Here is a 24,580-nt window from a genome sequence, read left to right on the forward strand (position 1 = left end):
AAGGAATCAACATTTCATAAAGGCTTTCCTCTGCACTGTGGTGGAATGAGAAAACCCTGTCTTGGTTTTTTGTTGTTTTTTTCTTGTGGTTTTTTTTTTAATACCTTTCTCGCTTCCCTCTCTCACCCTAGAGAGTACAATTTTTGATATACGTGAGGCTCAAAAAAACTATGTCTTGAGAGTCAGCATTAGCAGTTGTTCAAGGAAGCAGTCTCATGAAAGCATCAGTAGAAAATTAAATTAGGACTTGAAGCCAGAGTCCTGAGATGATGTCTAAAAAGGCGTGACACACCCTTGAGAGCCACTTTCTTATTCCTGCTCTGACATTCTAAGGCAGTGATGGGAAGGTGAGTGCAGCTCCCTCTAGGCTGTCCTTGCCTCTCAAAGTGTGGTCTGCAGATGACATCAGTGTCACCTGGAAGCTTGCTAGAGCTGTGGACTCTCCAGTCCCACTCAAGACCTGTTAAGCCAGAGCCAGGTAAATTAAAGTGACCCAGGCGATTCATCTACATTAAAGTTTGGGAGCCGCTGGTGGCACATTAGAACTACCTAGGAGCTTTAACAAAGGGGTGGGATGGAGGAAGGGCTGCATGTAGGTTTTTTGTTTTGATTCATTTTGATGCTCCTGGGTGAGTCTAACATGCACCTATCGCTGAGAACGTCTGCTCTCAAGAAAGGGTCTGGTTTCAACCTGAGAAAGAGCAAGATTGTCACGTCCAACCTCCACCTGCTTCGATGCAATGTCCCGTGCTGCAGCATATTGGAGATGTCCCTGCCCGCTCCCAGGTCATAGAAATTTCACAAGAGCCGTGAAACTGGATGGAGGAAACAGTTGGGTTCCAGAACAAAGAGGAAATAAGGTAATTCTGGCTGTTCCGCAGAGCTTTAAGGCTATTCGATTTGCAGGTTTGTAAAGTTACAGTGACTTCTTAGGAAGGCATGGAGTGTTGCGACTGTTACTTTATTTGCATTCCACAAAATGCTTTGATAGACAATTCTGGCAAACATCTTGGAATGATTTTTTTAAATATTCCCAGCAAATGGAAGGGTTTCTGTACGTGCAGACACTGTCCAGCTTTACCAACAATTCTACTTTTTGTCAATCACCTCTTCAGTCCAGCATGAGGTGGCTACTGATCAGCTCAATTACCAACCCTCGTCATTCAGCAAGTTTTTGAGTGCCTAGCATACGCCAGGGACTCAGCTACAATTCCAGGGCTTTCTGACCTTGACCTTTTCACTGCTTATCAGCACTTCTCCCCACTCCTGCATTCTGGACATTCTGGGGGGTCCCCATCTAGGCAGCAGCACTCACCTTCGTACTCCTGCCCTCTGCTCTCTCTTGGAGGCCCAGGTCAAGACACTCTTCCTTCTCGAGGCCTTCTTCCATTACTCTGTGTTCTTCCATCTTAGCCAGCTCCATCTTGGAAGATCTCAGTTTAGCTCTTAATGAAGTCTAAATTTCCCACATGTGTGGGTTTTTCTCTCCTTCAGTTTACATTTCCCCAAAACATTTGCAGAGTGTTTACAGCCCAGTGCCTGGAACACAGTAAACTTTCAGTAAATGTGACCTGTTATCTCAAGGGACAGATGATGCATTCACCCCGGTAGCCAGTGTACAGCAGGGAGTCAGTGAACAAGTGGGCTCATTCGGTCAAGAAGTAACACGATGAAAGAAAGCACACACCACGGAAATATAGCTCATTTATTTATGAGTTTAATCACTCTAACAAGTTGCATTTAAGATTGCTGACTTCCAGTAAATACAGACTGCAGCACCACCCTTTTAATCATAATGTAACAAAGCATTCCTTATTTTTAAAATGTCCCATAAAACATGTCAAGACTGTCTTCAAGAGCTTAAAGCAGATACAGAGAGCGTGCCCCCATGCCATGTTCAGGTGCATCGTTTCAAATAATACGGGGCACATACACATTAATCATTCTTCCAGTGAAAAGTAGCATATGGACCTCAGAGCAGGGCTACAATTTCCAGCCGGAAAGCCAGCAATGGATCATAAAACTCTGCATCAGTTTCCTAGGGCTGCCATAACAAAGTACCACAAAGTGGGAGGCTTACAACACAGAAACTTACTGTCTCACGATTCTGGAGGATGAAGTCCAAAACCAAGGTGTTGGCAGAGTTGGTTCCTTCTGGAGGCTCTGAGGGAGAATGGGTTCATGCCTCTCCTAGCTTCTGGTGGCTTGCTGGCAGTCTTTGGCGTTCTATGGTGTAATGCAGGGTTTTCTGCTCCCGCTCCCGGCAGGTGAACATAGGATATGGTGAGGCCGAAAAGGAACAACGGAGCCTTGGATAGGGGGTTCATACCACTATATTCTCGATGGCGGCTGGTCGAGACACAGGAAGTGGGATCCACACGATCTGCACCATCCTCAATCCACAATCCACGCTTGTTAACCATGCCTGCTAATGTACTGTGTTTCCCCCAAAATAAGACCTAGCCGGACAATCAGCTCTAATGCATCTTTTGGAGCAAAAATTAATCAGAGTAGCTACAGCAGTTATATACAAAACAATAGTGGCTATTGGCCAACTGGTTACAGCTGATAGCCATCTAATAACTAAGCCAGCACCTTTCCACGTGAGGTTGAGAGCCTGGAAACTGCTCTCCTGGCCCTGCCCCTACATATGGCTTATAGACGTATCACCTGATCTGTGCTTTCATGTTCACATGACATCCTCTCTACACAGGGAGGTTGTGCACATCTGCATCCAAATTTTCTCTTTTTTAATAGCATTGGTCATACTGGAATAGGGTGGGTCCCTACTCCAGTATGACCCCATCTTTACTAATTACATTTGCAATGACCCTATTTCCAAATAATGTCACATTCTGAGGTATTGGGGTTAGGACTTCAATATATGAATTTTAGAAGAAACAATTCAACCCATAACAAACTTCTGCAATACAAGTTACAGTCAGTGATCCAGACTACCCCAACCCCCTGGACCAGGCTTCATTACCTTTATAATCAAGTTTGCAAATCCTCAGTTCAAAGCAAACTCCGGGTATCCACGTGGGTGTTTTTAGAGGAAATACACAGAATGTTCTATTCTCTGTTTCAGGAAACTTACCTGCCTGGCAGATTACAATTTTAGACCATTATCACCTCTTCTGTAAACTATGTCTGAGTCTTGGCAGGAGGGCAGGGCCCTGTAAAGTCTCAGTAGCAAGATCAGGGCATAGGTGGTGAAGGGAGCTAAACACCCTTGCTCCCTAACTCTCCAAAGCAAGCAATGTCATTTTCATGAGTGTGTAAAAGGAATGAAACATCCACCCATATTAAGGACACAACATACAGCTGTATTCCTTCAAGTTTCTGCAAAGCACAAGTACCTCTCAACAGATAGTGATTTCAGCCCTGCTAAGTACTCCAGCTTTATTCAGGAGCTGTCTCACATGATCACCACTAGAGGGCAGGCCATTAAAACGTTCCCGTTCAAACGAGTTGCTCTGCAAAAGCTCCAGATTTAAAAGGTTTTTCTCCCACATGTAATGCAACTCCCATTCAATGAAGGGTATCCTGTTTGCACACTCCTGTTTTCTGAGTATCTTAATAAAGTGTAAAGCCCACGAACCAACCCGCTCTTCCTGCAGGTTTTCTTCAGTTGCGAGTTACCAAAGGAATAAATTGCACGAGCCGGCGCAGGTCCTAAGGAGTTTGGTGTAGGTTAATGAAAGCCAAAAGCGGACTAATGCAGTCCATCCTCTCATTGGTGCCAAGCTTACAAGAGAGCTACTCAGCAAGAACACTCCAAACGAAGCTGTATTTAATCCTCGAATTATTAAAGAAGTCCTAAAAGCTGTAATTTTATAAACTCTATCTTCGTCACGAACTCTTCCACAAAGAGACAAAAGCTCAAGTAAGTCTAAAGATGGCTTAGCCTTCTTCAGAGTTGAGCTTCTCTTTTCTGCTCTCCACCCCCACCCAGGTATATCTGCCTTGTCTGTTGTCATGTATAGATTTTCTTTAGACTTTTATCATATCATCATGATAAAGCCAAAGATAGTATGTTGCCAGGCAAACACTGTGTTTTCCTCCTCATTCTCAGACTAGGCTTCTTACTCATGAAAGGGCAGAACCCAGAAACAGCCCCACGGCATGGAAACGGCTGGCCATGAAACTCGGTTGGCTAGTGTTTATGGAGAGGTTCCCAGTTCCTCCTCGGAGGTCTAAACAGGATTTCCCTAGAGAAGCAGTTTTCGTGGAATAAATGACAAAGAGAGCTGGGGAGGGCCAGCCAGGTCACTGGGCTCGAGCTCCACATTGTTCAACCCACCGGCTTCCCAGGGCTGTAGTCCAAGCCAGCCGGAAACAGACGCTGAGAGGAGCTCCACAAAACTGCAGAATTATTCCATTCCTGCTCACACAAACAGGGCATCAATGAGAAAACATTTTGCATAATAAGAAAAAAAGCCAAGAGACTCTTTTCAGAATCCCCTTGAGAGAAGAAAGACTGGGACCTGCGGCAGGAAGAAAACTGAAAGACAAGTAGAGGTTTATCCCCTGGTAGAAGAAAGAAGAAAACAAAGTAACGGCACTCCTTTTTCAAGTGCTTCATGATACGAAATTCTACTTTTCAATTCCTGTGTTCATTTTTAAAAACGGTATTAGATATTTTTAAATCATGAAGGCAATTATGTTTATGGTAACCAGCCAAACAATAGCGATACAGAGAAATTCAATACTCATTCTACAAGTCTACCTTCTAAACACAGAAGAAACTTCCTGTAAGTTCTGAGTTTTGGAGACAAAGCATCCTTTTACTTTTGAGCTGTAATATTTCTCTTTTGTTGGCCTAGAGTTTGCCATGAGCAAGGAGGACAAATTACCTCACGTGCATAAGATAATCTCTACAGCATAGCAAAGAAAACTCAAGAAATAGGGCTTAGTGATCTCCCATTACCCCTGATAAATTTCCTTATGTCAAAATAACACTTTGGTCTCAAATATCCAGGGGAATGAAGCAAAATGTTTCTCAAACGAGTCTTGGCAGAGTGTCAGGGTCTCATTATACTATGTGAACCTTAAAATTTTGTTTTCACTTAATCTTTGGAGAAAATCTTTAATAGTTTTAAAGACAGAAGTCTTCTGTGGTGATAATTCAAAATGAAAGGACATTTAAGTTGGCATTTCTCTAATGGGTTTTTAAGATGCCTGCTCTAAAAGACTACTAGAAATTATTTTCTTAGAAAAAGGTTGTGAATATTATCAAGATTTACCTCGGCCCATGAGTCCTAAATCTCACTGTGCATTGAATTTTCAATAGGAACAGCTTAAAAATACAGGCTCTGGCACCCCTACTCCAGAATTGCTAAGACAAGGACTCATGATCTGTATTCTACGTGGTCCCCTGCAGACAATGACCCCAGAAACAGATTTTTTACATACCCAGCTTTGCCCTTGTCTCTCATTAATCTGCATCCAGTAGCACAAAGGGACGTTTCCTCCTCAATCACAGAATGTTCCTCTCCCTTTCTCCCTCTTAGAGAATTGGGCCAGAGTGGTGCTTCTCAGAGTGTACTTCCAGGACACGCAGCGAAAGCATCACCTGGAAACCTGTCAGAAATGCACAGGTTTCTAAACTTCTAATACTGAATTAGAATTTCTGGGGATGGAGCAAATAGTAATCACGTGTTTCCCCGAAAATAAGACCTAGCTGGACAATCAGCTCTCATGTATCTTTTGGAGCAAAAATTAATATGAGACCCGGTCTTTATAATATAATAATATAATATAATAATATAATATAATATAATAATATAATACTGGTCTTATATTAATTTTTGCTCCAAAAAATGTATTAGAGCTGATTGTCCGGCTAGGTCTTATTTTCAGGGAAACACTCTCTATGTTTCAACACGCCACCCAGTGATTCTTATCACGTGAAAGTTTGAGAACCACTGGATTAGAGGTTTTTGCAATTTCAAGAGAGAAGAAACGAAGAAAGACATAACTCCATGTAAGGTAGAACCAAGTTTATTAATGACAGCCTTTATTACAACCACTCTCAAGTGTAAAAAATAAAGGGTGATTCATTAAAATTTAAAACTCACTTGAACTTGCCATTTGGCCTTTCGCTGGATGGGCCACAGGGTGGGAACCTTGCCTAGTCCTGAATCAACTGGTCAGATGGAGTTCACTGGAAAATGAGGTATTCAACGTAAAGCACAAGGGTGCCAATTGGAGAGCTCAAGTCTTCTCCATGTTGACATGACATTACAGAAGGACATCTGTGGTGGGGGCAGAGATGAAATAAACTAATCTTACAGCTGGAATATGGAATGAACACCTTTAAGTACACTGAGACCAAACACACACATGCAGGATCATACACACCCAAACACTAGAGGCCAGATTTTCAAAGACTTTTTGTCCTTTCTCTGAGCACACTGACACATTCATCAGCCACAGTGATGCAACATAAGGGTGAAATGGAAAACCTAGTTAAATTTCCACAAAGTATGCTAGCTGGCTGCCCAGTTATGTGTTGGCAAATGTGTCATCACCGTGAAATATGCCTGTGGTTTTCCCAGCATTCCACAGACTACTATTTGCTCCCCCAGGGGAATGATACCCTGGTAGGCTCCAGTTGGATTAAAATCTGGGGCCCAAACTTGTCCCTCCCCCCTGGAATCAGGGCAGGGGTGGGTGGCAGCACCTGGAGATAGTTCCCCACTTGTATCACAGAACACTTGCCCCGTCAAGGTTCTCTCCTCCAGAGTATTTGTGCTTTGTCACCATCCTGATGGTTAGTCTGCACTAAGAGAACAGAAGGAGCTCTGCCCATGCACTTAAAAAAAAAAAAAAAAAAGAAAACTAAAACCAGAAGAAGAAGGAAAAAAAAAACACAATAGAAGCTTTTTGATTGTGTCAACACTGTTTTGGAGTCGGGTTTAATTCTATTCAAAGAGCAAGAAAGGGAGGCTGTAGAAGAGGCCATAACAACCTATGTGGTTAAGGGATCATTGAGTCCATGGAAAAATCTGCGATGGTGCAGTGGGTCCCTTCCGCCGAGGAGGACTCGCCACACCTCTCAAGGCCATGGACCTATCAAATAAATGCTGACCAAATCACATTTATAAATGTTGTAGGAAAGATGGCGGGCAGAAAGAGAAGCTGGTAGATTCAGACTCATAGGTCATGCAGGGAGATTACACCAAAAAATTAACATTCGAGCTTGTGAGAAAACACTTTAAAATTTAACAAACTGTATCATAGTTTTCACCTTGGAGGAGACCAAAAAAAAAGCCAAAACTCCAGAGTATTCCAGAGTTTCCACAGAATCCAACGCCTAATTTGGTGGGCTGGGTGACGGGTATTTAACTAACACCTCATCATTAACTTCATTTTCTCCTTGGATTTCATCGATAAATAAAGCTCAGGCCTACTGAAAAAAAAGATCTGTGCTAAAATCCAGCATCATGAAGTAGTCCCACATCCTTACTCAGTGCACACGGAATATACAACTTCTCTTATAAGACGACACTCCAGGAGACCAAACGTGCCCACCCAAGTTACTTGTTGAATGCGATCACAAAATCTGAACCCAAAGACAAGCTGTGTTCTTCTTGGGATGAGAGCTGTCACAGTTCCTTGAAATACATGATGAACGAACACCAACCCCCAGCCTTCATGGATCAGGGGCTGAGTTTTGGAAAGGATGCACTTCCTTAGTCCATGGAGCAGGAGGCAGTCCCTTCAAGGTGTGACGAAGAGCAGAGCTGCCTCTCCTAGCCCTCCAGTGACCGAAGTGGAGAGCAAGACTATGTTTGCCACAAATTCAGGTACATCTGGGTCCCCCACCCTCCCTTTTGTTTTTTGGTAAGTGTCCAACCATCCATAAATTCATGGCTACAGTAGAGATTCACGGCGCAATGACTTTCATACTGGTTATTTTTTTAAAATTCTGTCAGTAAGCAGCATTTCCCAGTTTTACCCCCCAAAAGAAGTTCTTGGCAGCTCCATCAGGTGGGATTTCAGGATGCCTCTGTAACTGGGGTCCATGCAGCGTGGATTTGGTTGGGCACGCTGAAGGGTCTGGAAGGCTGGGTCTGTCCAGTGTCTTACAGCAGCTGTTGTGGGGCTCTACCAGCTAGCCCTGACAGCTTCAATATCACTAACCAAATTCTGGGCCAGGCATATCCCAAAAATCTGAGAAAGGAAGAAAAAGAGCAGCAAACAGTGAAACTCTTAACTTCATTAGGCTTTTCCCTGTCCAATGAATTCCACTTTTCTTATCTTTTTGTTTTGATTGAGATATAATTCATATATTGTTCAATCCATCCTTTTAAAGTCAGTCAGTGGTTTTTAGTATATTTACAAGGATGTGCAACTATCACTAGTATCTGATTCCAGAACATTTCCATCACCCCCAAAATAAACTATACCCATTATCAGTCATTCCCATTCCTCATCCCTCCAGCCCTGGCAACCACTAATCTACTTTTCTATCTCTGTGGATTTGCCCATTCTGGACATTTCATATAAATGGAATCATATAGTATCTGGCCTGTTGTGTTATTCTACTTTCACATAGGAAAATGTTTTCAAGGTTCATCCATGTTGTAGCATGTACCAGTACTGCGATCCTTTTGATGGCTGGAATAATATTCCACTATATGGATAAACAATATTTTGATTATCCAGTCACCAGGTGACAGACATCTGTAGTGTCTCCACTTTCTGGTTATTACGAACAGTGCTATTATGAACATCTGTGTACAAATTTTTGGGTGAACATATGTTTTCAATTCTTTTGGGTACATACCTAGGAGTAGAATTGCTGGGTCATATGGTAACTGTTTCACTTTCTGAGGAATTGCCAAATTGTTTTCCAAAGAGGCTGCATCATTTTCATTCCCTTCAGCAATGTACGAGGGTTCCAATTCTCCACATCATCAACAACTCTTGTTATTGTCTTCCTTTTTAATTACAGTTGACCCTTGAGCTACACGGGGGGTTGGAAGTGCTGACCTCCCAGGAAGTAGAAAATCTGCATATAATTGCAGTGGACCCTCTGCATACTCAGATTCCCACCAACAGAGTTGAATCTGCAACAACTCAGGTCAGTTGAACTACACAGGTCAATTGAACTGTGGTCAATTGAAAACCATCTGCACATAAGTGGACCTGTGCAGTTTAACACTATGTAGTTCAAAGGTCAACTGAACATCCATCCTAGTGTAGTGAAGTGGGATCTCCTTGTGGTTTTGATTCTAATTTCCCTAACAATTACTACCGTTGAGCCTCTTTTCATGTGCTTTCTAGCTATTTTTACCTTCGTTGGAGACATGCCTATTCAAATTCTTTGCCCATCTTTAAACTGTTTTTTTTTTTTTTTAATTGGGGAATATTGGGGAACAGTGTGTTTCTCCAGGGCCCATCAGCTCCAAGTCATTGTCCTTCAATGTAGTTGTGGAGGGCACAGCTCAGCTCCAAGTCCAGTTGCCATTTTCAATCTTTAGTTGCAGGGGGCACAGCCCACCTTCCCATGTGGGATTGAACCGGCAACCTTGCTGTTGAGAGCTCTCGCTCTAACCAACTGAGCCATCCAGCCACCCCTCAGGGAGCTCAGTGGCAGTTTGTTGTTTGCAATCTAGTTGTGGAGGGCACAGCTCACTGGCCCATGTGGGAATCGAACCGGCAACCCTGTTGTTCAGAGCTCGCACTCTAACCAACTGAGCCATCCAGCTGCCCCTGGGTTTGTCTTTTTAATTGTTGGCTTTCTTCTAGATACTTGATCCGTATCAGGTATAATGATTTGAAATTATTTTCTCCCATTTTGGAGGTTGTCTTTTCATTTTCTTGAGAATATTTTCAGCACAGTTTTAATTTTTAGCTCCTATCCTGGCAAGGGCTCTTCCAGGGCATCATTTCTCTGTGACATCCAGAAAGGAACCTTGTCTTACCTGTAGCAATGCAATGCCTATGAAAATACCAGCCACGATGGTTAAATTGTCCTGCAACCACTTCTCAAACTGGGGCACACAGCCTTTCGTGTAGATTACAATCTGCTGATCAACTTCCTTCACAGGGGAAGAGGAGAGCACAGCGTCACCATGCAAGTTCAAAAGCTCCTCCAACACCCTTTGTGCTAAGCGACAATGATAGTCCACTTACTGGTTTTTGCCTGGCATCATAGCCACACTGAGTGTTGATGACATCTTCCTGGTGGAGAAAGAAAACAGAACAGTGAAATTCACTCCTGTTAGAAAGCCCACCTAGGAATTAGCAGAAGATCTTCATTTAAGTGTCGATAATAAAATGTGGATTTGGGCAAACAGACAGACAGGGCACCTTGTTAAACACTTATATATTATTCCGTGGAATTATTACAATCCTCAGAAGTAGGTATTAAAATATGCCCTCTTTTCCAAATTAGGAAAACTGAGGCTCAGGAAATAACAGAAAGGAGAGCAAGCCAATTATGCGACAGGCTCCAGATTCAGAGTTGAAAAACTCAAGAAGCTTATGGGATTTAGGGAACTGGAGCCAGATACAAACCATGGTTAAAGGGTACAATGACTACCTTCATTTTTGCTTTCTTGGGGGGACTTCTACTTTTTAATCTATATATGTCTGTATTATTTAAATGGTTTTACATTGAGAATGCATCACGTATCGCATGGACAGATGCTCTGACATCTAACAGGCCTGATCAGAAACATGGGTTCCCCTCTTCTAAGTTTATTTTTCTCCTCTGCAGGGTATGGGCTTAGTGTTTATGGAATGAGGTAGCTGTGCCTAGAGGATCTGTAGTTGAAAGGGAAGACACAATGCCTTCCGAAAATCTGCAGAATTCTGCTGATGGAATGCTAACACAGGGCAGGAACTGGAGACAGAGCACAGTTTGTAGCGGCTGGCCAGCACCAGGCCTCCTGAGTGGGTACCCTGGGCTCTGTGCTGGGCATTCTTGCCTTTTGGCCCTCATCAGAGTAAAGGGAGAAACGAGCCAGTGGGAAAGGCTGGCTTTCCTGGCAAGGTCCCAGAGCAGCGGAGCACAGTCCTTACTGATTCTCAGTCTCCTTCAGACCAAGAATAACAGCCCAGGCTGACCCCCGCCCCCACCCATGACCACCATGGGCAGACTGCAGGAACTCCTGCTTTTCTACCCCAATATCACTGCGCCTTTTAAAGAGCCCCACATCCCCTACCTTGCAGGGGGAAATGGCCACTGAACTCATCAGTCCCCACTCAGCTCTGCTCAATGCGGGGAAGGGTGGCTCTGGGGGTGGACACTTAGGGACTGATGGGCCAAAGAGAGGCTAAAAAGTCCAGAAGGGACAAGTACAGGAGCAACTTGTATTTGTTGTTCTAACACTCAATTCTGACTTTTAAATTAAAATAACGGATTGCATGTTAAGTCATTCTATACTATATAACAGGCACATAATTGGACCCAAAATACAATCAAGTCCATGGTAAAAGAGAGTGGCTTATGAATAGTTATATATTCATTATAAACTGTAAATACTGTCACCATTACGAATGAAAGTCTGGGCAGCTGTGATCTTCCCACATAGTATTCTACCTCTATCTTGCCTCAAACTCTTCTATTCCTAACATGTCCCCCACATCTAAGTCTGAAAGAAAAGGGTTACAACCCCAAACCAATGCAGACAGCTCTCATATAAGCCCAAAAAAAGGAATACAGGCAGGCTGCCTGGGTCTGCAGCTCAACTTCATCACTTCCTAGCAATGTGACCTTGGGAAAGTTATTGAAACTCCATGGGCCTTGATTTAACCTGAAAAGGGAAGATAATGGTAGTATTTGCCAGTACGAATGTTTCCAACTTAAATAAGCCAAGGCACAAAAAAGCTTAGAATAGGAGCCAGCACGTACTGCTCACCTAACGTCAGCAATTATTACTCCTACTGGGAAGAACTGAGCACTGTACCCCCTCCAGGAGCTATGATTAGGCAGAGGCGGGTAAGAGGAGGTTTCAGGACCCCAACCACTGCTCCTCCCACGCACCATCCCGGCGTGACGCACAGAGCAGGCCGGCAAGTTGCTGGCTTCCACTTACTGCGGGGTCCTTAGTGCAGCAGGAGAATGGCACACCGCATCGCTCCCGACTTGCGTTGGAATCTGTGCAATTGAAGTAAATATTTAGGTTCCAATCATCAGCTCCAAAAGCCCCACAGCACTGCCACTAGAGCAAACAGGAGAGAATTAGGACACCTGGACTTGGAGGCCACCAGGGGCCTACACTCACATTCCCGCCCCAACAGCCGACACCCAGCTTCTGCCAGCATTAAGCTTCTCGTCTCAGAATTTCCTTGTAAACCACACTGACCCTAATCAGCCCCTGTAAAAGCGTCTAAAATAATGAAGGCTGAAGGTTTGTAAGGATGGGTTGGCATGTGACTAAAAGATTGATGAGCCCCATGGTGTTCGGTGGGGGAAGGGCATTGTGCAGCAGGGCTCCGTGAGCATTAGAACTGTTTGGTTCGAGTACACGTAGGAACATTCTAGAAGGGTAAACGAGATACTAAACAGTAGTGAGCTTTGAAGGAGGCAACTGGGGTTGTGGGTGGGATAGCTAGAGACTTTTTGACAATTCTGATCTCTACACCTTAATGGTTTTTTAAAAATCTGTTTTATTGAGGTATCATTGACATACAATGAACTACACATATTTAAAGTGTACAATTTTATAATTTTTAACATATGTATACATCATGAAACTACCACCACAATCAAAATTGTGAACATATCCATTACCACCACCCCCCCAACCCAAAGTTTAGAGGCTTACTTTTCATTATGTTATCAGTTAGTACTCTGAATACTTTTAAACAAGACCATGTATTTACATTTTCAACTTAAAAATTCAGTCATCTAATTAAAACACATATAAAACAAGCTGTTAAATTCAGGGGGTCTTCAGTGGGGCCTGACTCCAGGGCTGCTCTCTAAGTTCCCTTGTCACTCCCTGGGGCTAGACTAAGCTCTATTTCTTCCAGTTAAATAAACATCAGGCCTTGACCATTTTCAGGCTTTCAGGGCCAACAGCTACTTCAAAAGATTAAACTCCATGACAGAAGAAGAGCATCACATGAAATGACGGTATTTCCACATAAAGCAGACAGCGTTTCAAGAGAACGTGTACACGCATGTTCCTGCGACTCGTCTGCTCCTCCAAGGATGTGGGCAATGCATCTTGAGGTTTGCCTACAAAGCTCCATCAGATTTGCCATGCAACCTAGGTAGCAATAATACTTGGCAAGATGTGAGCTTGCATCCATTATGACCTAACAAAAGAGTGAAGTCTGCTGAGGAGATGAAACAGGACTTAATTTCACACCTGAGGTACAGCTCACTCCAGGACAGTCCTTGCTGTCACCGAACAACACAGCTCAGCTCAGTCCTGGGTGCCTGACACAGCAGGGTGGTCTCCTGCGGGGTGAGTGCTAATGCAGCCCTCTCCTCCCTTTATCAAAGGGGATCCTAGGTCATTCTGGAAAATGGTCCGTTGGGCTTCTGTTTGCCCTCCAGTCCTGCCATATACATTAATGTCACGGACACCGCTGTCCAGGTCTGCTCAGCTTATCCAATTGTTCAGTGAATGCAAATAAACACCTGTCAGTTTATAGGACAATAACACCTAATATAAAACCAGGTACATCTTATTAGAGTGTCATAATATCCCCAGTAGCTATTATTATTTCCATTGTATCGTTGGGGAACTAGGTCAAGGTCCTATTAGCCCAAGGTCACTTAGCTAATCAGATTTGGGCACTAGATCTGTATCTTCTGAGCCCTGTTTATACCATTTTGCATTTTGAGTGGAGCAGGGCATCTGCTACTTCGTTTGCACTGCAGGGACTGTCACATAAAAATGTTCAGAAACCCGGCGGAAGGGGGCTATACTGCACAGATGCTTCACTTGTTTGAGGCCACCAGGGCTTAGAACTTGCTCAACTTTAGGTTTTAACTGCATGGGCTATAATAATACTTGGATAGGTATATTTTAAAAACTTGTGGAAAATATTCTATTGATAAGTAAGTATATTATTGTGAGCTGTGAAGTGTGGAGGATGATCAAAAAGGGACAAGGAATGAGAGAGAATCCATATTTAATACCAAATAAAATGTTAAACCTACAGCAAAACAATATTCTTCAAATGTCGACCGGAAAGGGCAACTATGATTAGAAACTTCTTGCTCAAGAGTTTTCTTCTTTGTTCCTCTCAGGAGAAATTAAGATAAGTGAAAACAGGACACTTCCATTTAGGGTACAAATCATGTAGGTCATAGAGCGAGTCAGAAAATAATCAACAAACAGATAAAAAACCATGCGGAAAAGTCAGAGGTGGGTTTCAGCTGGCAGATGCAGAAGCCAGGAGGATGTTCTCTGGGGTCATCCTTCTGAGAAGGCTTTCAACTTGACAATAAACCAAATGTAAACTTACATATTCCTGGGTGAAGTCTATGAGGTTTTGCAAATCAATGTCATCCCTGTACGCTCTGATGTTGTTGTTTATGAAGAAATACAGCTGGTCTTTGATCCAGTCTTTGAAAACAAATGCCAGAACTCCGGCAGTGAGCTCCAGGAAGAAAATAATTCCCAAGAACACAGAAAACTAAGACAAAAGACACACACACAGAGAAGAGTTATGAGAGCGCTTTTGATCACATACAGTTAAATGGTTCCCTCAAAAAGGGTTTGTAATTACACTGGGTTGGTTACACATGGCCAAAGCAGATAACCTTCCGTTTCTTAAGATTCATTAATAAAATATTACACTACAAGAACGGGTTTTTACAAATCATTTCATAATCACATTTTGGGGGCTCTGGTGTTCCATTTGGCAATTACCCAACAAAGCCCATAAGCAAACATGAACAATAGGAATGTCTCATCAGACTCACATTAAGGCCTAACGAATTTCTACTGATTAATGTGCCACCAGATGCTGAACAAGGACCCGTCCCTACATCTAGTAAGCTTCTGTAATGTTGAAAAATAAATTATTACAATATTTTAAGATCACCTGTCATTTGTAACTGTGGCCTTGATCCTGTGTGCGGTATATTCCTTTTACAGATTCAGACACTGCTTTAATTCCCCTTCACACCAGCTATACAGGGTAAAATGGCAGATGTGTTTATCTTAGATGAAGAGATCAAAGAGGAAGTGGTGGGGGGTGACTGTGACATGAAAATAATTTCCCATTATGAAAACAAAATGAAACCACTGGGTTGAGGGCCTTCCTTTGTGAAGCCCCAGTCTCAGAATATTTTAAATAACACCAACATGCAGCCACGGGGAGACTTCTGACTAATGTAAACAACAGGAGTTTTAAAAGGAAGGTGAGAGACCATGGGTAATGTGGTAATTGCCCATATATTGGGAGAAAATTCCCATCCATCTAAAAGACTCAGAAGAGCCTCACCTTAGTCATATCAACATACTATTCACGCCTACGATTCTTTCCACTTCCTACAACCCCCACATTCTTACCCTTTTCAATTTTTCTTTTGCTCAAACCAATTATGAGAAATGAGGTTGTGAAGATACCAGAGGGTAAACTGCAAGCAAACTTCTGCTGACAAGTGCAGAAAAGGTGACACTGGGGCCACCCTGTCTTGGCAGCGCTCCTAACGCTGCAGGACAGTAAGTGGTTGAGGAGGCAGAGCAGGCTAAAGCTGTCTGCTCTTTCTATAGTCAGCAAGCAGACATCTAGCAGCCAATGACGAAACTGTTTTGGGGGAGGGGTACAAAGGAAACTACACAGTCACTCATTAAAATTAAAAAAGGACAAAAAATGTTTATTCATTCAGCAAACATCTACTGAATGACCCATAACAGATCAGGCCCTGGGCTTGGTGGGCTTTGTAGAAGCAAAGATAAGTAGGACTGTACCCCTGTCTCCAAGGAGTTTACAGTCTGATGGGATTTGGGGGTGGTGTGCTCACTTCAGCAGCACATATACTAAAATGGGATTTGGGGGTGAAGGGAGGAGAGGGCAGTGGGGTGGGGCCATTTCACATTAGATGTCAGTATATCTGACAGTATTTATCCAGGGTGCCAAGTGCCGTTCTGGAACGGTGGGCATGAAGGGTGGAGTGGAAGGAAAAAATAAGTGCCTGGCAAAGAACAGGACCCCAACATTTAGGTCCCAATTTTTGATCCTTCAGGCTCAGCCCCTCCGGTTCCACAGAGCTCAGGAGATGAGTTCCACAGAACTCATCTGTCCTTGATGAGCTCACTAACAACAGAATCTATAGAGTCGTTAACTATCAATGATACCGATAATTTCAATGTGAGCTTTCCTCAATCGAGAAAAAGGACAGAAAAAAAAAATCATATCTGTTTTACTTAATGCCTACCTTATAGCACAAAACAACTCCCCTCCCTTTATTAGGTACTACTCTACAAATGGAAATACAACAGTTATCACACTATAGAAATGAGAAAATCATAGCGAGCTCATATGCCTGTACATGCAAAACACCAAGACAGAAGTGATGCAAAGGTCTTAATTAAGATTTTTGTTCTCACCTCTATAAACACTGCACAAGTTCATTTTCCAGTTACTCTGGTAAATCTTCTCATAATGTTATACAATATGCATATCGAAATTTGAATCCAAGTTAAATTCTTATCAAAGATTTGGCAGAAACCTGCGTGCGCCAGGCCCTGTGAGCTCATTTCCCCATTTCCAAAGGTGCGGAGACAGACTCACAGACTTCGTCCTAGGACCTCAGTCAACAAGGAAGCTCCATTTTTATTTTGCAGTATGTTAGCTCTTGGATTTTCCCTTGGCAAGTCTCCTGCCTTATGACATCAGATCATTGAAGCTGTTTGGAGTCATGTTGACATTTACTTCGTACTTATTTCATAGCTCCTGTTCAAAGAATATTCTAGGCCAGTTTTTACTGTTTGTACTAAACGGAGAGAGGGACTATTTAAAATATTCTCTGAGACGTAAAAAAGCCAAGAAAACACAATTCTCTTCATTTCCAACGTGGGACTTTATAAAATAAGGTGCTGATTTAGAGAAATGTACATATCTTGGCCTGTTCAGTTAACTCTGATATCTTCAACTACAAAAATAATAAATTATGTTAAAGGGACTACACTTATAAACTAAACTATATTCAAGTAAATCATATTAAAGGGGAACCCACATTTTGGGCCCTGAAAGTAAAACTGATAAAATAGTGGCAGCTAGTAAGTATGAGCTGAGGCCCAAAATGGCTATAGAGACGCTGAATGAGATGAGCTCAAGCATTTAGAAGTATCTCATGCCAAGAAGACTGGCAGGGTGGCAGTTCGCTATCTGGGACAAAACTCTCCTGGGGGCTCCACAGGTCTTTGACTAAGTGAGGAATGAAGTGTGTGTGTGTGTGTGTGTGTGTGTGTACACACGCAAGACAAATGGAGTCTTGAGAAACTAGCTCCTCTCATCAGATACCTATATATACAGAACAGAGATCCAACTATTGATTAAATTGTACACAGGACCAAGTAACCCTCAGTTTTCCCTATTAGCATGAGTCATATGAACTTTCAGGTTAAACAGCCTTCAGGACCTTGTCTGAGCCAGAGCTGCCTAAATTCAAAATGGGCTGCTCTGGGTGGACAATGGGTGGACAGTGAGTCTGCTCTTCTTAGGGATGTTCAAGAAAAGTGGCCCCAGATGATGTGGCAGAAAGGACGGGGAAGAGAATTGCATACTGCATGGCTGCTGGGACTAGTTCTGGTCTGTGCTCTTATTTTACAGGAAAAGTCCCTCGATGATGTTGTGTCAATAAAGCTTAAGAATCGTTCTAGGAACAGGGGCTATTTCACTAGTACTGTTCTCTAGAAATCTCACCATCCGCCCTCACCATAGGAAGGTAGGGTTTTCTTAACATCCTTTTTCTGTTTTTGGAAAGGGGAGTGGGTGCTGCTGTACAGAGGGCTGTGATACAGACGCCACCAGGATGCCAAAATCCAGACTGACAGGCACGCTCGTTGGCACACTTAGCAAATCTATTTCAGACACATCTATGTACACAGGCCATTTTGCTCTCCTGTGGAAGGAATTGTCAAAGGAAAGGCTTTCACTTTTCATTCTTTACTTTTACTTTTAATACGTATCTACCCTCTGGTAAAACACTTCCTCCAAAAATATTCATGCGAACAGTGATCACACCAAACACGCTGCAAGGGATATAAAAACGATGCTGGTCATACAGAGGAAGACTGCCTTTTACTGTTTCTCCATATTCACCCAAACCTGCTGCTTAACAGATACATCTGGAAAGGCCACAATCACTGTGCTTATACCTGGCTTCTCAGAAACCCATCACCTGAACAACTTTCTACTGACTGTGTGCTCAAAAGAGGAGGCAAAAATCACTTAAGAGAAGAAAACTATATACAAAGGGTGCCAAAAAAAAATGTATACACATTTTAAGAAAGGAAAAAACTGCATTAAAATTGTAATATTCAATATATACCAATAACAAAAGATGAATACAAGTCATGTGTATACATTTTTTGGCACCCCCAGTATAATATATATAGATATAGATACAGATATAGATATAGATATATGATATATAGATATATAGATATACATAATATTATATATAATATATATGATATATACAGTATATCATATATATATATATATATATATATATATATATATATATATATATATACACACACACATATATATATCTTAGTCCTAAAAGTACTATAGCGATTGGAATGCAAAGTCATGATATATGTGTACAAAACCTCTATAAATAACATGGGGTGGGAGTGGCATGTATATTATTAAGGAGGTATGGGTGGGGGTGGGGGTTATCTAGAGAGTTCTCCTAAAAGAAAAGCATTCCCCAGGCCATATGTTTGCCAGTGCTTTTGGTACAGATCATTTTTGCCTAAAGACAGGGAGTCCTTCTGATGTGGTTAAGTTTGGCTTTCAACCTGAGAGCAGAGTGTGATACTTACAAACTTGAGAAGGAAAGTGTTTTCCCGTAGAGCTCCAATGCACCCTGCAAATCCCAAAATGAACATCACTCCTCCCACCACAAGGAAGAGCCAGACTGGGTCGAAGCCGCCGAGATCAGTGATGGAAGAGATGTTTGAGAGAACTCCCTGGAGGAAGAAAAGAACACACAACAGAGCACTAGATGCACGGTCAGTTTTCCAACATGCAAAAATTATTACAATTGTCTTTTCCTCCCTTCCAAAGAAAAACTTCAGTGGTCATCTAATTATTAGGTGTGATTAATACCCAAGAGACACTGCAAAACAAAAAAAAAAGAAGAAGAAAACAAAAATCCAGTTTCTTTCCAAGTGTAGATAGGTTAATATTTTTGGTAAAACTATATAAAGCAAAGAAATGACCCCAAGAAACCATCATCAGACCCTGCATGGAGAAGACTGTGGACGTCACCTTTGCTTTCTACATCCCCAAATATCAGTGGTCTTCAGTAAAAAACAGGTGTGTAAGAAAAACACCTAGGAAGATGTCAGGCAAGTGCCTGCTTCAAACCCTTGGCATTCTCAGGAAATAGGGAATCTCAGTGCTAACATAGCAGCTAGGCCCAGCCACAAGCCCCTAAAAGTTTTTCAGGGAAACATTGTACCTCAGAATCCTCCCTTGAGCTTCACATGAGACCCTGTCAGGCTCAGATGCCCAAAGCCCACTGGGTGCTCTGTGTAGATGGCTGCCCAATACACAGACATTAGAGATATTTGCCTACCACCTATTTGTAAGAAGTGGGATTTAAATGATTTACAAATCAAAGGTTACTCCCTGGCTTTCAACCCTTTCATTTTCCTACCAAAGGAACCCAGAGTAATTTCATTTCTCCACAAACAATGCCACTTCTTTACTGAAATCCTTCCTCCCTTAAATGTGATACCACATTAAATACCACCCAGAACTATGTAGAAATTATGAGATTTTTTTTCCTCTAAAATGCAAGGTACATATTTACTATTCATTCCTATAAGGCCAGCTACTGGTTTTTCGAAACCATGAATACATGTAAGTCTTAAATACTCAGTATCATCAATATTTATTTTCTTATTTGTTTTAAACTTTCAAAATACCCCCAGGGTATCATGGTATAGTTTACTGTAAAGTCTTGTTTAATAATTTGTTTTCAAAGCATTCCCAATAACCTAGAAGAATAGAAAATATTCCTCTGATTGTATACTTGAGGAAAATAGAACCCAGAGAGGTTTGGAGACTTGCTGAAGGTCACAGAGCTATTAATTTTTGGAACCAGAATAGAATGTATACTTCAGTACTCTACCCCTACCAAGTGCTTCCAAGCATTTCCCAGTCAGCACCAATCAATGCCTGACTTTAGGAGTTTTAAGTTTTGGCCCATTTTAAGGTAGTAGGGACATTTGGACAAAGGTATGTTGTTTGTTAGGTTTTTGTTTCTTTGGGGTGGAGGGAGCATCACTTCAAGAACAATAATAGGATATTAATATAGAATCTATATGAGGACTTAAGGACTTTTAAAATGTGCTACTTAAACCTTATGAAAAGGTCCAAGGGTTTAAATAAATCACAGATGAAAGGTTGAGAGAGTATGAAAGCACTTAGGAATGTAGGGTGTATTCAGGAACTTCTGGGGTGACATCACAAAAGGCAACCACACCCTTCACCAGACTGCATAGAGCAATGGTTTGACCCAACCTTATGTTTCTTAGATTTTCAAGCTCTGAACTATGAATACTTGGGGGCCAAGAGGTTAAGGAAAACCCAGAAATATAGTAACCAATTCTCCACCTACACAAATGATGCTGAGAAAAAAAATTGCCAGAGAAGTCAGACAAAATCTAAGCAACAATGGTGAGGGTCTAGTATTGGAAGGAAATCAATCTCTCTTCTCAGAATATCTTTAAACACAGGTGTTGATACTTAAAGGCTTAATGTTTAGGACCTGCTCAGTCAGGAGAAAAGAGAACTTTGGGGACATATGATAACATTCTTAAAATGTAAAAAGTTTAGACTCAATTTCCTTTGGCACCAAAAAGAAGAGGCAGCAGACATGGAAGAGATCTGAGTTCCATCTCAAAGAGACCTAATACCAGCAGGTCTCCAGCAATGGGTCAGAGAAGCTACCTGAGAAACATGGCTTCTTCTCAGGGTGCCGACTCTGTGAACCTCTGTCAGCAGTACTCTAGGAGGGGTTCCCAGACGGGATGGGAAATTGGGACTTACTGACCTTTAGGTTCCTTCCAACTTTAAAACCGTTTTATGATTTCATCCATTTTTCATGGGCTTTTTATTTGTTATTCACACTCAAGTCTGAGCAAAGATCAGATTGTTCCGAAACACTCTTCCGTGACCCATGGCTGTACACAAATAGCTCCATGGATCACAAGGACAGTTATTTGGGCAACTCTGGCAAAGCAAGCAACCCAACAAACACACCTTTGCCTGAAACACCAAGCTACTCCGCCTACCCCCTCACCCCCCAAAGGCAAGAAAGTATGATCCAAACTGCCAGTAAACTCCTGTATCATTTATCCTCTCTGGGTTTCATCTGGAGGATGAGAATTTGGCTTCTCAGACAAACTCATTTTCATACTTACTCTCCCCAGCCGGCAGGGACAGTTTAATTTTGAGGCCATCCACTGTTTCCATGGAAACAACAATCATTTGAGGGCCTAGCTGGACTGTAGATTCTACTCATTTAATCCTACATTCCAGGAAAAGACAAGGATGGAGACAGATACTGAAAGTGTGTGGAAAATTATTTTCTGCAAAGCATGGAACTACCAAGAACTTTATTTTTAATGGACTCAGAATATACCCAGGTAGGTATCAGTTGAAATCTAACTCAACTCTTAAAACACAAAGTGTAGACATCAACACCCAAGGCCCTTGGGACCACTTATCTAGCTGCAGGTGAGAAAAAGACTTTACTCTTTCACTTGTGCAATGTTCCCAAATATTCACTGAAGGGCAGTCTTACTGTTTCTGACTCTACAGAGAGATTAAGGAGGAGCTGAACAGAATCCTGGCAACAAAGATTTGGGATAACAAAAATGAAGGGGAGTTGACAGTTCAGCCTTCTGTTGTCTTAAAGATGGGGTCTCTCCTTGGACTTTGTAATTTTGTTACGCTCAATATGACAAATGAGTAAGAAGTGCTAGAACATGTCTGCTGAAGAATACTTACAATTAAAGCTTGTAGTTGACAAGAAGCAGGAAGAAAAAAGAAAAATCTATGATTACAGTTAAGTCTGCCAAGCGATTTAAAATAGGCGTTCAGATTTGTGGTAAATCCTCGAAAATGTACAAGAACACCAACAGCAGACACCTTGTCTTCTGGGAACCTGTGGGCACCACCCTCTTCTTCAGGGAGCTGCACTTCCCCCTTCTTGCAAGGATTCCTCCTCCCCAAGATCCACTCCATAAGCCCCTCAGAGCTGCCAATTCTCACATGACCCCACCGCCCTGATGAGAGATGGAAGCCTGAATTCCCTTCCTCAGACAACAGGATTTAGAACAGGCATCTCTCTCTCGTGGCTGAAGCTATAAAGTGTCAAATTCTGGAGCACATGCAGTCTGTTTTTCACTCCATGGGGAAAGTCAGTCTACAGTGAGAAATAGAAAGCCAGCACTTAGGAAGAAACAAAGAATTAAGGTAGCCAGGGAAAGCCCTGACAGTAGTATAATCCCTGGCCTGACCGTGAGCTCCGTGAGTTGCTCCAGGATCCTCAGAATATACCTCCTTGACTGAACAAGCTGGTTCTATTTACGTCTGCATTTGCATTTGGGGAGTCCCACACAACGCCACAGCAGCTCTGACGAAACTATGCTTTAGTGTTGTTTGTGAGCAACATACACAGGCGTGCGTGCACGGCCAAAACTGGAGATCATGCTTTATGCTAGGAAAAACAGCGCTGGGGGTGGGGTAGGGAGCAGACAAGGGGTAAAGGGAAGTGCTGGATTTAAGATCGTCCCTTCACTCGGTTGGCTGATGGTTCCAGTGAACACAACCACTAAGCCAGTGTGAACAGTTTTCCTTCATGCACGTTGACTATCAATTCAGCATCGTGAATGAAATGAGTTCTGGATGGAACTTTTAGGTGCTCTGTCTATGTCACCGACAAATAATACATGATTTCAGTTTCAATTCTCCATGTAAACTTGAATGTTCAGTCCTTGGGTTTAAATGACAACTTATTAGAACTTAAACATACTGGAAAAAATAAATGCAAAATGTCATTTGGCTACTCTCTTCTATGCCCAGAACTGCTGCTTATGTGAGACGTATACACACAGAGCCTGGCGTTTGTATCCCGGTAGTAAGTTCTTATCCGTCTCCACGTGCATCCTGCAGGCAAAGCCCTCGGAGGGAAACATGTCAAGTATACTGGACTTTGTGGAGAAAGTTGGATAATATCCTATGAAGCTGAATCTAAATGGAAGGAGGATAAACGGATGAGAGGCAGAGCAATTAGCCACATGTACGTATTCCTTTCACCATTTATTTGTGTTGGCTGACATGAAAGTGGAATTCTGAACAGCAGCAGCTGAAAGGAAAAGAATAAGAGAGAGACAGCCAGAGACCAAGATCACAGGTTACAGAAAAATATATTCAAATACTACAGACTAAAGAATGTAGGAGGATTTCTTATACATATAATTATAACATTATTAAGATTATATTAATGAAAAGTAATATAAACGTTTATAAGAATTCTTCATATCCATACTATATGTTCCTGTATCTATATTCTTACGCCCCTCCGTCATCTAAGTCTACAGCAGTTGCTGCAGCAGAGGCAAAACAAATTGACCGTAACATAAAGTGCTGCTATAGAGACAAAATGAACACCAGTCAATTTTAAAAGTTGAAAGAAACAATAGCCAGCAAATTAGCCATTCCACAAATCGGCTTTTGGACAACTAGCTCTTGGCGTATCAATTCGGAGACTTTAAGAGTGATCCTCCAGCAAAAACAGATTTCCATTTCCGCTAGGTACTAGACAGTGCCTCTTAGAACTCAGCAAAATGACCAATATGTGTCTAAAGAGAAATAAGATATGTCAATGGAACATGTCTAAGGCCATGTCATTATAACAAGTTTAGAGAGCCAACAATGAAATGTGTCAATGTGTGTCTATCATGGTAAAAGGGACACACTGATATTCTAGACACCAAGCCTATTCTGGAATGTGGCAGAGAACACTGCATCCTGCACAAACCATTCTGTACAGTACTCAAGCCACCTGGCTTACCTATAATTTCCCCCTGAAACACAGAAAGAGGGTAGCCTGGACAGGGCTAGATATGGGGCAGAGACACAGACAAGGCATTATAATACAGACACCTTGTCCTAAATCCCACTTCCACTGCTAACTACCTATGTGATCTTGGGCAAGTTACCAAACCTGCCTAAGCCTCAGTTTCCACATCAGTGAAATGGTACCCCATAAGGTTATTATGAGGGTAGAGGAAATAATCCAAGTAAATCCAAACACTATGCTAAGAATCCAAACACTACATAATCCAAATCCCAACACTACATAGTAAGAATTCAGTCAAAATTTATCACCATCGTCATTATC

The 24,580-nt window shown here is 42.2% G+C and overlaps 1 protein-coding gene across 3 annotated transcripts in view; it reads right to left on the reverse strand.

The window, feature by feature from the left end:
• Nucleotides 1-1,687: 1,687 nt before the first annotated feature.
• TSPAN5 (tetraspanin 5) overlaps nt 1,688-24,580 on the reverse strand; it is a 166,523-nt gene continuing 143,630 nt past the window's right edge. Inside the window, exons 3-9 of one of the 3 annotated variants that reach the window (XR_016018923.1) lie at nt 18,984-19,130; nt 14,443-14,613; nt 12,054-12,179; nt 10,147-10,194; nt 9,936-10,052; nt 6,081-8,178; nt 1,688-5,583 (exon numbers count right to left, since the gene is read on the reverse strand). Coding sequence is in view for 2 of the 3 variants with exons in the window: in XM_074323279.2 (XP_074179380.1) it covers nt 8,113-8,178; nt 9,936-10,052; nt 10,147-10,194; nt 12,054-12,179; nt 14,443-14,613; nt 18,984-19,161 (706 nt within the window). In the remaining variant the exon portion in view is untranslated. Of the gene's footprint in view, nt 5,584-5,987; nt 8,179-9,935; nt 10,053-10,146; nt 10,195-12,053; nt 12,180-14,442; nt 14,614-18,983; nt 19,162-24,580 lie in introns of those variants that run through there. The other 2 variants (XM_019741139.3, XM_074323279.2) reach the window with 2 other exon arrangements.

The sequence above is a fragment of the Rhinolophus sinicus genome, chromosome 1 (genome assembly GCF_057876585.1).
Source record: "Rhinolophus sinicus isolate RSI-liver-muscle chromosome 1, RSI-T2T, whole genome shotgun sequence".
NCBI lineage: Eukaryota > Metazoa > Chordata > Mammalia > Chiroptera > Rhinolophidae > Rhinolophus > Rhinolophus sinicus.